At 44.6% G+C, this 14,204-nt stretch overlaps 1 protein-coding gene across 15 annotated transcripts in view; it reads left to right on the forward strand.

Annotated features, from left to right (window-relative positions):
* The window catches only part of LOC110488843 (catenin delta-1), a 44,371-nt gene extending 31,303 nt beyond the window's left edge, over nt 1–13,068 (forward strand). For 12 of the 15 annotated variants that reach the window (XM_036942985.1, XM_036942993.1, XM_036942995.1 and 9 more), the window contains 18 exons: nt 67–189; nt 292–554; nt 682–978; nt 1,063–1,297; nt 1,446–1,668; nt 2,166–2,358; nt 2,463–2,580; nt 2,680–2,836; nt 4,059–4,076; nt 4,514–4,582; nt 4,652–4,779; nt 4,916–5,066; nt 5,193–5,385; nt 5,512–5,711; nt 5,839–5,880; nt 5,973–6,049; nt 6,245–6,299; nt 11,255–13,068. In XM_036942985.1, the coding sequence (XP_036798880.1) occupies nt 67–189; nt 292–554; nt 682–978; nt 1,063–1,297; nt 1,446–1,668; nt 2,166–2,358; nt 2,463–2,580; nt 2,680–2,836; nt 4,059–4,076; nt 4,514–4,582; nt 4,652–4,779; nt 4,916–5,066; nt 5,193–5,385; nt 5,512–5,711; nt 5,839–5,880; nt 5,973–6,049; nt 6,245–6,299; nt 11,255–11,313 (2,601 nt within the window). In that variant the 3' untranslated portion in view covers nt 11,314–13,068. Of the gene's footprint in view, nt 1–66; nt 190–291; nt 555–681; nt 979–1,062; nt 1,298–1,445; nt 1,669–2,165; nt 2,359–2,462; nt 2,581–2,679; nt 2,837–4,058; nt 4,077–4,513; nt 4,583–4,651; nt 4,780–4,915; nt 5,067–5,192; nt 5,386–5,511; nt 5,712–5,838; nt 5,881–5,972; nt 6,050–6,244; nt 6,337–11,254 lie in introns of all 15 variants that reach the window. The other 3 variants (XM_036942984.1, XM_036942983.1, XM_036942988.1) reach the window with 3 other exon arrangements.
* Nucleotides 13,069–14,204: the final 1,136 nt, after the last annotated feature.

Genomic DNA, 14,204 nt, shown 5'->3' on the forward strand with positions numbered 1-14,204 from the left:
GTGTGTGACGCTCTGTGTGTGACGCTCTGTGTGTGACGCTCTGTGTGTGACGCTCTGTGTTAACAGTACATGATGGTGGACCCAGCACATGGCTCTCTAGACGAGAGCTACACACCAGAAGGTGATTCCCAGGAAGTACACTCCGCCTTCTCAGACGATGGAACCAATGGACGGCGGGCAGGGAATGCGGTATAAACACACTTTGTACTGTAACTGAAAATAATATCCTCCATGGATGACAAACAATTATCTACAACTTCCTCTCATGGTGATGTACTTCCTCTTCTGCAGATGAAGGTGATCACCTCACGTACTGTCCTGCCCTCTGATTCGATGTCCATTGACGGGGGAGTGTCCGTCTCGGGCATGGGCGGTTACAGTGCCACTCTGGACCGTTCCTACAGGCAGGGTGGAGGGGGGGACTACCCCACAGCCACGGTCCCCAGGAACTACCACTACGGTCCCGCGGGGGGTTACGACGACTACAGGAGCGCCCCGCCTTCTGAGGCCTACGCTAGCCTGAGCAGAGGCACACGCATGGACGACCGCTACAGGTCAGACCACTGCCACTGTCGTTAAAGTTTGTGAAAATGCCGAAGAGCACTGTAAAGAAAGAAAAATGCTAGTATTCTTTTGAAGATTTCCTATCTTTGGTATAATTGATATTCTGTCTCTCTCCAGACCTGCGGATGGGTACAGGACACTTGACTCTGGGTACCGTGCCCCCAGTAGACAGCAGCTGGACCCCTACGCAGCCCAGCCCCAGGTGGGGCGAGGGGTGAGGGGCATGGGAAGTGCCCTGGAGCTGGGGGGCATGCGCTATGCCCACCAGGGCCACTATGGCATGGAGGATGACCAGAGGAGTCTGGGATATGATGATGTGGAGTACAGTATGGCTCCTCCCACCATGCATCCAGGATACGGCACCATGCCACGACTAGGCCCAGGCCCAGGAGGACTGGACAGACGCAGGCTCAGGTAGACACACACCACTCGGATATGTATGTACAACACACACACACACCAATTAATTCGCGTCTGATTTGTCCAATTGTCCCTTAGGAGTTGTGAGGACACTTTGGAAGGGGACATGGGAGGAGTTGACACCTACACCTGGGGCGTCAACATGGAGAGAGGAAGTATGGCGTCATTGGACAGCACCCTGAGGAAGGGTCCGCCCACATCCTGGAGACAGCCGGAGCTCCCTGAGGTCATCGCCATGTTGAACTACAGGCTGGACCCGGTCAAAACCAACGCTGCTGCCTTCCTCCAGCACCTCACCTTCAAGAACGACAAGGTAACACACACACACACACACACACACAAACCTTGTATACTGGCAAACAAATTGATTTGTATTGAAATTATGGATATTACAAGTGTTAATGTACTGCTATCAGTGTTTTAGGATGGGTTTGGTGTGTGTGACCATGTTGGTTATGTAGGTGAAATCGGAGGTGCGTCGTTTAAAGGGGATCCCTTCTCTGGTCTCGTTGCTGGACAACCCCAAGAGGGATGTACACCACTCGGCTTGCGGGGCGCTCAAGAACATCTCGTACGGACCAGATCACGACAACAAGATCGCCATCAAGAACTGTGACGGCATTCCCGCCTTAGTCCGGCTACTGAGGAAGGCCAGAGACCAAGACCTCACTGACACCATTACAGGTAAATACTACTGTTCAGTCTCTCCAAGATTTCAAAGTGATTATTTTGTGCTGTATGCTTGCAAAAATGCTTGATTTTGCTGCGGCAATTCTGTAATTTTGCATGGCAATATGCAATGATTTTTACCAATTTGTCGCAAAAATGCATAGACGGCAAAGTTTGACTTGTGGCTTGATTTGAACCATATGCGGCGATTTTGCGGTGAAGAGTTGAAATTACGAGTACTCTTTGTCTACTGCGGTGATGGCTCCGTTTTTATGTGGAAATAGCCCTCATAATATGCAGGAATTTGATTTGGCCCCAAAATTGTAATCATGGAATTCTGAAGGGACTGACTACTCTGTTACAGTACTAGTTATGGGACAGTAAAACAATACCGTGTAGTAGTCCAACTCTACTTCAGCCTTATAACCTTTACTATAATTCCTTATTATTGGTCCCAACCAGAGAACTGAGAGTCATGAAGATGATGGACGCATCTCCCTCTTCTTCCTCAGGCACATTGTGGAACCTATCGTCTCACGACTCGGTGAAGATGGAGATCGTGGACCACGCGTTACACGCCCTCTCAGACGAGGTGATGGTGCCACACTCTGGCTGGGAGAGAGGGAGTGACGGAGGGGAGGAGAGCCTCAAACCACGCCACCTGGAGTGGGAGACGGCCCTCACCAACACAGCTGGCTGTCTGAGGTACGTGGAGGAAGCGGACAGCAGGAGGTGGATGGACAAAGGGAGTATGTATTGGGGATGTTGAACCCTAAACATTGTAACTATATATTTTTTGTTTTGTTCAGAAACGTGAGCTCAGAACGTAGTGAGGCCAGGCGGAAGCTGAGAGAGTGCGCAGGATTGGTGGACTCACTGATGTACATTGTCCAATCACAGATCAACCGCAAAGATGTGGACAACAAGGTGTTTAACCCAACCCATAGCTTCTAATCGATTGCTGATGAATTTTACTTACTGGAGTAATGACCCTTTGAAACCTCCCATCTCCCTGTCTCTGTGCAGTTGGTGGAGAACAGCGTTTGTCTGCTGAGGAATCTGTCCTATCAGGTTCACCGAGAGGTTCCCGGCTGCGAGCGCTACCAGGAGGCCGCACCTCTAAACCAGGGCCCCGCCCCCGGTTCCAACAAGGCCGGCTGCTTCGGCTCACGGAAGGGCAAAGGTCAGTAACCGGCCTGTAACCCCAAAAGGTCGATGTCTTTCCCCCCCCCCCCCCCCCCCCCCGGAGATCTTATTAGCATAATAAACACATCTGTTTAATCTAGAGAGATGTTTTTTTCCCCTCATTGGATGCATCTCAATCAGAGCTAGAGCTTATCAGACCATGAGACATCCTGAAAATCGGTCTTTTCACAAAATCGTCTGTAGCGTCCAAACCCCCACAAGCGTCTTGGGACTCGTCTGATGTCGGTCGGTACAGAAAATCTGTCAAATTCTGTCTGTAGCGTCCAACAGTTTAAAGGTGAGACTCTCATGAAAATGTTGGTCGTTTATCTCTAGGATGCCCACAGGCCTCGAGACTCGTCTGAAGGCCCCCCCAGTACCACTGATGTCAGTATATATGGAGACTGTTTAATGACAAAAATAAGGGTTTAAATATACTATTTTTCATGGTTCGGGCTAGGCCCCTTCGTTCCAGTGAAGGGAAATCGTAACATTACAGCATACAATATTCTAGATGATTCTGTGCTTCCAACTTTGTGGCTACAGTTTGGGGAAGGTCCTTTCCTGTTTCAACATGACAAAGCCCTGTGCACAAAGCAAGGTCCGTATTGAAATGGTTTGTCCATCTGTGTGGAACAACTTGACTGGCCTGCACAGAGCCCTGACCTCAACTCCATCAAACACCTTTGAGATTTAATTGGAATGCCGACTGGGAGCCAGGCCTAATCGCCCAACATCGGTGCCCGACCTCACTAATGATCTTGTGGCTAAAGGGAAGCAAGACCCTGCAGTAATGTGCCAACATCTAGTGGAAAGCCTTCCCAAAAAAGTAAAGGGGGGACCAACTCCATTTTAATGGCCATTATTTTTGAATGACATGTTCTACGAGCAGTGCTTAAACTCTTATGGGTTAAAGGCCATAGTTCTCTGTGGCTAGAGGTAGAAAATGTCCCTTACCTCCAGATCTAGGATCAGATCACCCTCTCCCCATTCCTCACTCATTAAAAGGGATGTGAGATTTAGACTGACCTTAGATCTGTGGTTAGTGGAAACATAATCCTACTTTGAATGTGATGATTGGGTGCCATGGGCTGGGTTTTGCTTTTGGTGCTGATGGGTTTGTGCTTGTTGGTGGCTGGGTTACTATTTCAGTTTTTCACTCTCTCCTTCCCTTCCTCTGTCCTCCACCCATTCTCTTCTTGTGTTCCTGTCCTGTTTAGATGAGTGGTTTTCCAAAGGTAAGATTCTCTTCAGCTGCGTTTATGCAGGTTGCCCGATTCTGATCTTGTTTTTCACTAATTGGTCTTTTGACCAATCAGATCAGCGCTGAAAAATATCTGATGTGATTGGTCAAAAATATCAGAATTGTGCTGCCGTAAACGCAGCCTTCTTGGTGCTCTATTGTACTGTGGCTAAATAAGGGCTTTTCCTAACGCTGGCTGGTCTTAACATTGCCTTTACTGTAAATGGGACGTGACAAATGGAGTGCATGCTGTTCAACTAGTGCATGATACCATGATGTCGTTCTGAGGAGACTCTGCATCTATTAGAAAGGGCTGAGGTGGAACAGATTCAAATGCGCATAAAATGTATTTTTAAATCTACCTCAATCAGAATGAGATCTAGATCGTTTTGTCCTCTCCTCATCCCCACTCATCATCCTCTCTTTCTCCAGGTAAGAAGGATGCGGATGACGGGAGTGTGGACCAGGTTGATATTCCGAAGAGGACAATGCCTGCCAAAGGTAAGTCAAAACACCATACGAAAACACAGTGGACACAGAATCAGTTACTGAAATCCCTCTTCCTACCAGGCTACGAGCTGCTGTTCCAGCCAGAGGTGGTGCGTGTGTACACGTCGCTGCTGAGAGAGAGCCAGAACCCCTCAGTGCTGGAGGCCGCAGCCGGGGCTGTACAGAACCTGTGTGCCGGACGCTGGACTGTGAGTGGACAGCCTTTGACCTCTCACCTTTCCCTGAATCTCCTTGTCTTGCCTATCATTTTCTGATCCATAGCATGACCCCAATGGCGTTGGTCGCAGATTACTCCCTCTCCCTCCCTCCCTCTCTGTCCCTCAGTATGGTCGCTATATCCGGGCCACGGTGCGTCTGGAGAAGGGCCTGCCCATGATGGCAGAGCTGCTGGCTCATGGGAACGACCGCGTGGTCAGAGCCATGTCGGGAGCCCTGAGGAACCTGGCCATCGACCATCGCAACCGCGAGCTGCTCGGTAAGTTGGTGTATCAGATATCGTATGTTATGACAATTTCATGAGGAAATATGTTTTTCATTATCAGATAGAATTTATAATTCTTTTCCAGATACACTAAAGAGTGGATGTATTGCCCTCCCCTAGGTAAGCACGCTGTGCCCCACCTGGTGGCAGACCTGCCGGGTGGCCAGAGCCAGTCGGCACGACCTCTGTCTGAGGAGACGGTGGTGTCTGTACTGAGCACGCTCACTGAGGTGCTGGGCAACAGCCTGGAGGCCGCCAAGACCCTTAGGGCCTCCCAAGGCATCGAGAGACTGGTACTCATCAACAAGGATGGGTGAGAGTGTGTTTGCGTGTGGAACTGAGCTGCTCATTAACGTGTTATATTGTTGCCGTTTGTGACGGATAGGTCAGTGTTCATACATTACATGTCTAATGGAGTGTATGTCTCTTGGTCCTGCAGTAAGCGGTCTGAGCGGGAGGTGCGTGGGGCAGGCCAGGTGTTACAGCTGGTCTGGGGGCACAAGGATCTGCGGCGCCCCTTGGAGAAGGACGGCTGGAAGAAGACCGACTTCATGGTGAACCTCAACCCCCCCGCCAACGGCCCCTCTACACGCACCAATGGGACCTACGAGGATACTACCATGCCACTGCTAGACAGAGGTGACTTTTGGAATAGAGTTTGTATTTGCACCACACTTGTACCTTAATAGCAAGTTAAAGCTAGACATAAAATGTAGGAATTTTAGGGAAGCAAACAGAATGTAATGGCTTTTGTTTTTTTCTACAGGGGAGAAGAGGGACATGATTCCACTGAATGACCTAGGGCCTGGTGAGGATCCATAAAAACCCTGACAAAGTTAAGTCCAGCTCATACTTTTTTATTTTTATCAGTGATTTATGCTCTTCCTCCCTACATCTTAGAAGCCTACTCTACACTGGACCAGAGGGAGAGGAGACACACTCTGGACAACACCCTCAACGCCACAGACACTTTACAGGTAAGACACACCCCTGTCCTGTCCTGTACACATTGTTTCTTGAACTTAAACACACTTGTCTTTTAATCCGTTCTCTCTCCTTCACACCTTTTTTAAAACGTCTTTTCTTTCGGTTGACGACCGCCGTCTCTACTCACGGTATCTTTCTCACTTTCACAATCTCCCGCTCTTTCTGTCTTTCTCGTTCTGTCTCAGCGTGGGGTGTATGGAGGCAGAAAGGGTTCACTGCCTCTGTTGGACTCCTACGATGGTTAGCCCCCCTCTCCCCCTCTGCATGTAACAGCATGGTACGTTTCACCTCTTGTCCTGCATGGACTCTATCGCCATCCTTTGTCTCTGATACCTATTACCTACCTTTGCTGTAACACTTTGTCAATATTGTATTATTTCAGTACCTTGGTTTTGTAGACAGTATAGTGTGCAGTGAAAACTGAAGTTCAGCGGTATGAATACTCTAGTTGTATACAATACCATCAGTGTTTCCCCTAGTTTAAAAAATATATATATATATATTCTCTAATTGTATACATTTTCCAATGGCGCTGAGAGAATATTGCTGTGTGAAAGTTAATTTCCTATTTCCAATTCTGCACATTTTGCCATGGCCATTTGTGTTCTTATGCTCAAACATAACAAAAGCAATGGGCATGTGCCCTGTCAGTAATCCAGCAATGGCAAAAAAAAATCCCTGACCTCTACCCCGTCGAGCACCTTTTGGATGAATTGGAACGCCAACTGCGAGCCAGGCCTAATCGCCCATCAGTGCCCATTTCCCTAATGATCTTTTGGCTGAATGGAAGCAAGTCCCTGCAGCAATGTTCCAACATTTAGTGGAAAGCCTACCCAGAAGGATGCAGGATGTTATAGCATCAAGGGGGACCAACTCCATATTAATGCCCATGATTTTGGAATGAAATGTTCGACGAGCAGGTGTCCACATACATTATATATCTCACATACACACACACACAGTTGAAGTCGGAAGTTTACAAACACTTAGGTTAGTCAACTCGTTTTTCAACCACTCCACAAATGTCTTGTTAACAAACTATAGTTTTGGCAAGTATGTTAGGGCATGCACTTCGTGCATGACAAGTAATGTTTCCAACAATTGTTTACTGACATATTATTTCACTTATAATTCACTATCACAATTCCAGTGGGTCAGAAGTGTACATACACTAAGTTGACTGTGCCTTGAAACAGCTTGGAAAATTCCATAAAATGATGTAATTTCTTTTAGAAGTTTCTGATAAGATAATTGACATAATTTGAGTCAAGTTGAGGTGTACCTGTGGACGTATTTCAAGGCCTACCTTCAAACTCAGTGCCTCTTTGCTTGACATCATGGGAAAATCAAAAGAAATCAGCCAAGACCTCAGAAACAAAATTGTGGGCATCCAAGTCTGGTTCATCCTTGGGAGCAATTTCCAAATGCCTGAAGGTACCACGTTCATCTATACAAACAATAGTACGCAAATATTAACACCATGGGACCACGCAGCCGTCATACCGCTCAGGAATGAGATGCGTTCTGTCTCCCAGAACAACAGCAAATGACCTTGTGAAGATGCTTGAGGTAACGGGTACAAAAGTATCTGTATCCACAGTAAAACAAGTCCTATATCAACACAACCTAAAAGGCAGCTCAGCAAGGAAGAAGCCACAAAAAAGCCAGACTACTATATGGGGACTAAGATCGTACTTTTTGGAGAAATGTCCTCTGGTCTGATGAAACAAAAATGGAACTGTTTGGCCATAATGACCATTGTTATGTTTGGAGGAAAAAGGGGGAGGCTTGCAAGCTGAAGAACACCATCCCAACTGTGAAGCATGGGGATCATGTTGTGGGGGTGCTTTGCTACAGGAGGGACTGGTGTACTTCACAAAATAGATGGTATCATGAGGAGGGAAATTATGTGGATATATTGAAGCAACATCAAGAAATCAGTCAGGAAGTTCAAGCTTGGTTGCAAATGGGTCTTCCAAATGGACAAATGACCCAAAGCATACTTCCAAAGTTGTGGCAAAATGGCTTAAGGACAACAAAGTCAATGTATTGGAGTGGCAATCACAAAGCCCTGACCTCAATCCTATAGAAAATGTGGGAAGAACTGAAAAAGCGTGTGCGAGCAAGGAGGGCTACAAACCTGACTGTTACGCTAGCTCTGTCAGAAGGAATGGGCCAAAATTCACCCAACTTATTGTGGGAAGCTTGTGGAAGGCTACCTGAAACATTTGACCCAAGTTAAACAATTTAAAGGCAATGCTACCAAATACTACTTGATTGTATGTAAACTTCTGACCCACTGGGAATGTGATGAAAGAAATTAAAGCTGAAATAGATCATTCTCTACTATTATTCTGACATTTCACATTCTTAAAATAAAGTTGTGATCATAACTGACCTAATTTGCAATTTTACTAGGGGTAAATGTCAGGAATTGTGAAACTGAGTTTAAATGTATTTGGCTAAGGTGTATGTAAACTTCCGACTTCAACTGTACATGCGTACAGTGGCAAGAAAGTTTTAGCCCTTTGGAAATACCTGATTTTCTGAATAAATTGGTCATAAATGTATCTGATCTTCATCTAGGTCACAACAATAGACCGTCTGCTTTAACACACAATTTTATGTTTTCATGTCTTTATTGAACACACTGTGTAAACATTCACAGTGCAGGGTGGAAAAAGTATGAACCCTTGGATTTAGCTGGTTGACCCTCCTTTGGCAGCAATAACATCAACCTAACGTTTTCTGTAGTTGCAGATCAGACCTGCACAACGGTCAGGAGGAATTTTGAACCATTCCTCTTTACAAAACCGTTGCGGTTCAGCAATATTCTTGGTATGTCTGAACTGTTCTCTTGAGGTCATGCCACAGCATCTCAATCGGGTTGAGGGCAGAACTGACTGGGCCACTCCAGAAGGCGTATTTTCTTCTGTTGAAGCCATTCTGTTGATTTACTTCTGTTTTGGGGCGTTGTCCTGTTGCATCACCCAACTTCTGTTGAGCTTCAATTGGCGGACAGATGGCCTAACATTCTCCTGCAAAATGTCTTGATGAACTTGGGAATTCATTTTTCCGTCAACAATAAGCTATCCAGGCCCTGCGGCAGCAAAGCATTCCCAACCATGATGCTCCCTCCACCAATACTTTACAGTTGGGATGAGGTTTTGATGTTGGTGTGCTGTACTTTTTTTCTTCTTCCAAACAACTCTCTATAGTTTCATCTGTCCAAAGAATATTTTGCCAGTAGCGCTGTGGAACATCAAGGTGTACTTTTGCGAACTTCATACGTGTAGCAATGCTTTTTTTTTGGACAGTAGTGGCTTCTTCCGTGGTGTTCTCCCATGAACACCATTCTTGTTTAGTGTTTTACGTATCGTAGACTCGTCAACAGAGATGTTAGCATGTTCCAGATATTTCTGTAAGTCTTTAGCTGACACTCTAGGATTCTTCTTAACCTCATTGAGCATTCTGCGCTGTACTCTTGCCGTCATCTTTGCAGGACGGCCACTCCTATGGAGAGTAGCAACAGTGCTGAACTTTCTCCATTTACAGACAATTTGGCTTACCCTGATGAACATGAAGGCTTTTAGAGATACTTTTGTAACCCTTTCCAGCTTTATGCAAGTCAACAATTCTTAATCTTAGGTCTTCTGAGATCTCTTTTGATCGCGTCATGATTCACATCAGCCAATGCTTCTTGTGAATAGCAAACTCCAATTGTGAGGTTTTTTTAACAGGGCAGGGCAGCTCTAACCAACGTCTCCAATGAGCTTTTGGAGAAGTCATTAGCCTAGGGGTTTACATACTTTTCCCAACCGACACTGTGAGTGTTTAAATGATCTATTCAATAGACAAGACAAATACAATCATTTGTGTTATTAGTTTAAGCACACTGTCTATTGTTGTGACTTAGATGATCACAGATCAAATTTGATGACCAATTTCTGCAGAAATCCAGGTAATTCCAAAGGGTTCAGATACCTTTTCTTGTCACTAGATATTACACACACGTTGAACAAAAATATAACGTAAGATTTTAAAGTGTTGGTTTCATAAGCTGAAATACAAGATCCCAAAAATGTTCCATATACACACAAAGATGATTTATCTCATTTGGTGCACAAATGTTTACTTCCCTATTAGTGAGCATTTCTCCTTTGCCATGATAATCCATCCACCTGACAGGTGTGGCATATCAAGAAGCTGATTAAACCGCATGATCATTACACAGGTGTACCTTGTGTTGGGGACAATAAGGTCTCTCTAAAATGTGCGGTGTTGTCACACAACACAATGCCACAAATGTCTCCAATTGAGGGAGCATACAATTTGCATCCTGACTGCAAGGATGTCCACCAGAACTGTTGCCAGAGAATTTAATGTTAATTTCTCTACCATAAGCCGCCTAAATATAATTTTAGTTTCGCAGTAAGTCCAACCAGTCTCACAACCGCAGCCGATGAAACTTAGTATTTCTGTCTGTAATAAATCTCTCTTGAGGGGAGAAACTCCTGATTGGCTGGCTGCACCCCTGCTTAGTCATGTGAAATCCATAGGTTAGGACATAATGAATTTATTTAAATTGACTGATGAACTAACTCAGATTCTTTGAAATTGTTGCATGTTGTGTTTATTTTTGTTTTGTGTGTGTGTGTATATATCTCAATGTACAAGACATTAGGAACACCTTCTCTTTCATGAGCCTGACCAGGTGAGTTATGATGTCCCTTATTGATGTCACCTGTTAAATCCAAGCCAACTTGAAAACTGTGGGAAGCATTGGAGTCAACATGGGCAACTATCCCTGTGGAACGCTTTTGACACCTTGTCGAGTCCATGCCCTGATGAATTGAGGCTTTCCTGAGGGCAAAAGGGGGAGGTGGAACTCCATATTAGGAAGGTGTTCTTAAAGTTTTGTACACTCAGTGTATACTATTTGGCGCAATGATGAATACAGGGGAAACATTGAATACCCAAGAGTCTTTCACACTGGTATGCTATGTGGACTTGTGTATTACGCTGTATCATATACCTTAACAATATACCGTAGGCACTTGCATTTTGGCATATTGTGTATACTCACATACTTGCACCACAGAGTCCACTTGAGTGTACTGTTTGCATTTTACTCTTTGAAGTATAAACACATGCACTAATCAAATGTATTGCCTATCATTCTCTTCTCCCTCCAGAAAAACTGATAGTGTGCATCACCCAGAGTGAGCTGCCCCTGCCCTACCACTGCTACTGAGGAGAGACCCACAGACTTGCTCTCATCCCCCTCTTTCACTCCTTCCATCACAAGTCTGTGGTTATGAAGATGAGGGTTGGGATCCAAAGAAAGCAGTTGTGTTGCAATCAGAAATCTAACACTCAAACTGACACCACACACACACACACGGATCATAGTAGCATCAGAAATATATCTAAAGTTTTATTGATATTCCCTTTTTCAAGGCAATCATCTTTGTTTGACAATCATTGTTTATTTCTGTTGTTTCTATGGTTACTTACATCCAAAATTTGGCTCAGTGAGCGTTCCCTGTCGTTCGTTAGATTTATCGTCCTCATACTGATCCATGTGTGTTGTCGTGAATCAGATTGCTGCCATCACCTGCATCCTGAGATGAATTTATTTTTAAATATCTGTAGGGTATGTATATAAAAAGAGGACATGTTTGATTGGTAAGGGAGGTGTCTGCCTTCAAGGTTGATTTTAATTTAAATAGTGCCCAGATTGGGATTGGTGAGTGGGAAGTGACTGGTGGACCAATGGGGCTCGGCCTCATAGATTCAGAATGTTTCTATGAGTTATTTTAATCTCTTCTAGTTATCTTCGTCTGGTTGGTTTTGGGTTAGTTGGGAGAGTTTAAGGTCAGTGTTTGTGTGAGTGCCATACAGGAGATCTGTGTGAGATGGATGTGTGTGTGAGAGCTTCGTTAACGAACAAAACCCATATGACCGTTTTATTTTAAAGGATTTCATTTTGTGCTTTTCATGCGTTTTTCTACTCTTGTGGCAAATATTTATTTTGTCTGTTCTTTTCAATTGTGGCTTTTACAGATTTACCAACTGCATCTTTTGTTGGGTGATTTTTTTTCCCGTGTCTGTTTCCCCTAATGTAAAGATATGACCGTTAGACTGCCGTCTTTCCCTCCTGAAATGTTAACTATGGCTGTGTGGATTTAGCTTCTGCTGTGCAGGTAGCTGGAATACTACAGTTCACACACTGTTAAAAAGCACCACAGCTCTTAGTCCTACATTGTCCATACACTAGATAACGTTCCAACACTAAACTACAACACTAGGAACTCATCCCCCACACTACTATACAGAACCCCACTACAGACCTGGGGCTTATTCAATCGGATGGGTTGTTTAGAAATGTATTGCATAGAACTCACAAGATTCTTTATTCTGCATGTTAGACATTATTCGTGTCTGTTTTAATAAAAGACAGTTCTCTGAACCACCTATAACGCTAATCGCACAGTCAGTACTTACTGTTACACCGGACAGAGCAATGTGCCGCTGATATGGACCAATGACAATGGTTGAAAAGGAGAATGATGTTGGTCTTCTCTATAAATGACACTTGTTACGTATTGAGAGTATTGGTTTCCTCAGAGGTGACTCGGGTGTAGACACAGCGGGACCAGGCTAAGGGGAAAACACTAAAAGCACATTTTGGTATAGAAGATCCTGTTCTTTGTGCTTTGACTTAATTTTGTGCCTGTGTTTTTAATATTTTGTTTTCTGATTTGGGAATGGTTGTTGAGAGTGATGGGTGAAGCATATGCAACCTGTTATACTTTTTATTCTGTTTTTACCACTTTCTTTGAATGGCAAGAGACCAATTCCACATGCATAATTTCTTGTTATTATTGCCTATTCATGTACAATGATGATGAACATACCTGCCTTGGCTCTGAAAAGTTTCTTTTTCACTAAGAATATGTAACTGGCAATACTGTTTTATAAAATAAAGATCTTTTCTCAGACCAGATTAGATTTGTGTGCATGTGTGACAGCTAGAGATGTGTACTTGGGATAAACACGTCTAATTAAAGGAGTACTCTGTAGTTTGTCTGGGTAAAAAGACACCCTAACTCAAACACACACATTCACGCCTTAATAACCATGAAGCCTTGAGCTAGGGGTGGTCTGCTCAGTCTTGTGCCCCAATCACAGTTAATTTGCATCTACTACATTTGAGATGCCTGAAAGGTGTTTCTACCCCTCTGCATTTGTTTTTGAGTCTACTCCTTGGCCAGTAAGTCCTAGACATTGCTGTATGTGACCTAACAGGCTAACGTGACCCTGGGGAACATTTTGACCACCGATGAAATTTGAGTGTTCAATATGTGCTCAGCCTTTGACTCATGTCTCACGCTGTGAGACGATACCAGGGTGGATGTGACCAATGAACATGAGCGCTTTAAAGTGTCTCAATGTCCCCTCGTAAACCCTTATCAGTATTCCAGACATCTCTTTGCCTTACAGCTTATGCAATTTAACTACAGCTGTAGGATGGATCATGAAGCCTCAAGTGTGTGTGAGTGCACTGGCAGACTTGCCATTAGGCGGAGGGGGCCTCATGAGCTGGGCATAGAACAATTCTCAGCTCGAGCCCCTTAATCTGTTTAAAATAGAGATGTTTTTTTCAACATGGGCTGCGTCTCAATCCACTGCATCTGCCGACGTCAGCGCTACAGCCATGTTTGTCAGGCCAGGAGACATCACGAAAACGTCTGTAGCGTTTGAACGGTTTACCCTAGAAATTGAAACTCCCGAATACTGGTGTTCTCCGTTTTGCTCTACGACCCCAACAAGTGTCACGGGCTCGTCTGAAGGTAACCCAGTACCGGGCCGAAAAATGAGTGGAAGTGAATAGGGCATTTCCCCGATTCCACGGTATAAAAAAAATATTCTGAGCTTATATCTCGGGTATAGGACACTTCTAAACACTTCCTTTTGACTAGCAGTAAGGCCAAAATCTATGGTTTATCAAATATTTTTTTAATATACCGACATGGGTCCTAAAAATGATTCTTCCCCCTAGGGCCTCCAAATCATTAGGTCTGTCCCTGTGTGAGCGTATGAGAGCGAATAAGTGTTAGTGTGTGTACGGTATGCATGTAG

The sequence above is a fragment of the Oncorhynchus mykiss genome, chromosome 14, assembly GCF_013265735.2.
Source record: "Oncorhynchus mykiss isolate Arlee chromosome 14, USDA_OmykA_1.1, whole genome shotgun sequence".
NCBI classification, from domain to species: domain Eukaryota; kingdom Metazoa; phylum Chordata; class Actinopteri; order Salmoniformes; family Salmonidae; genus Oncorhynchus; species Oncorhynchus mykiss.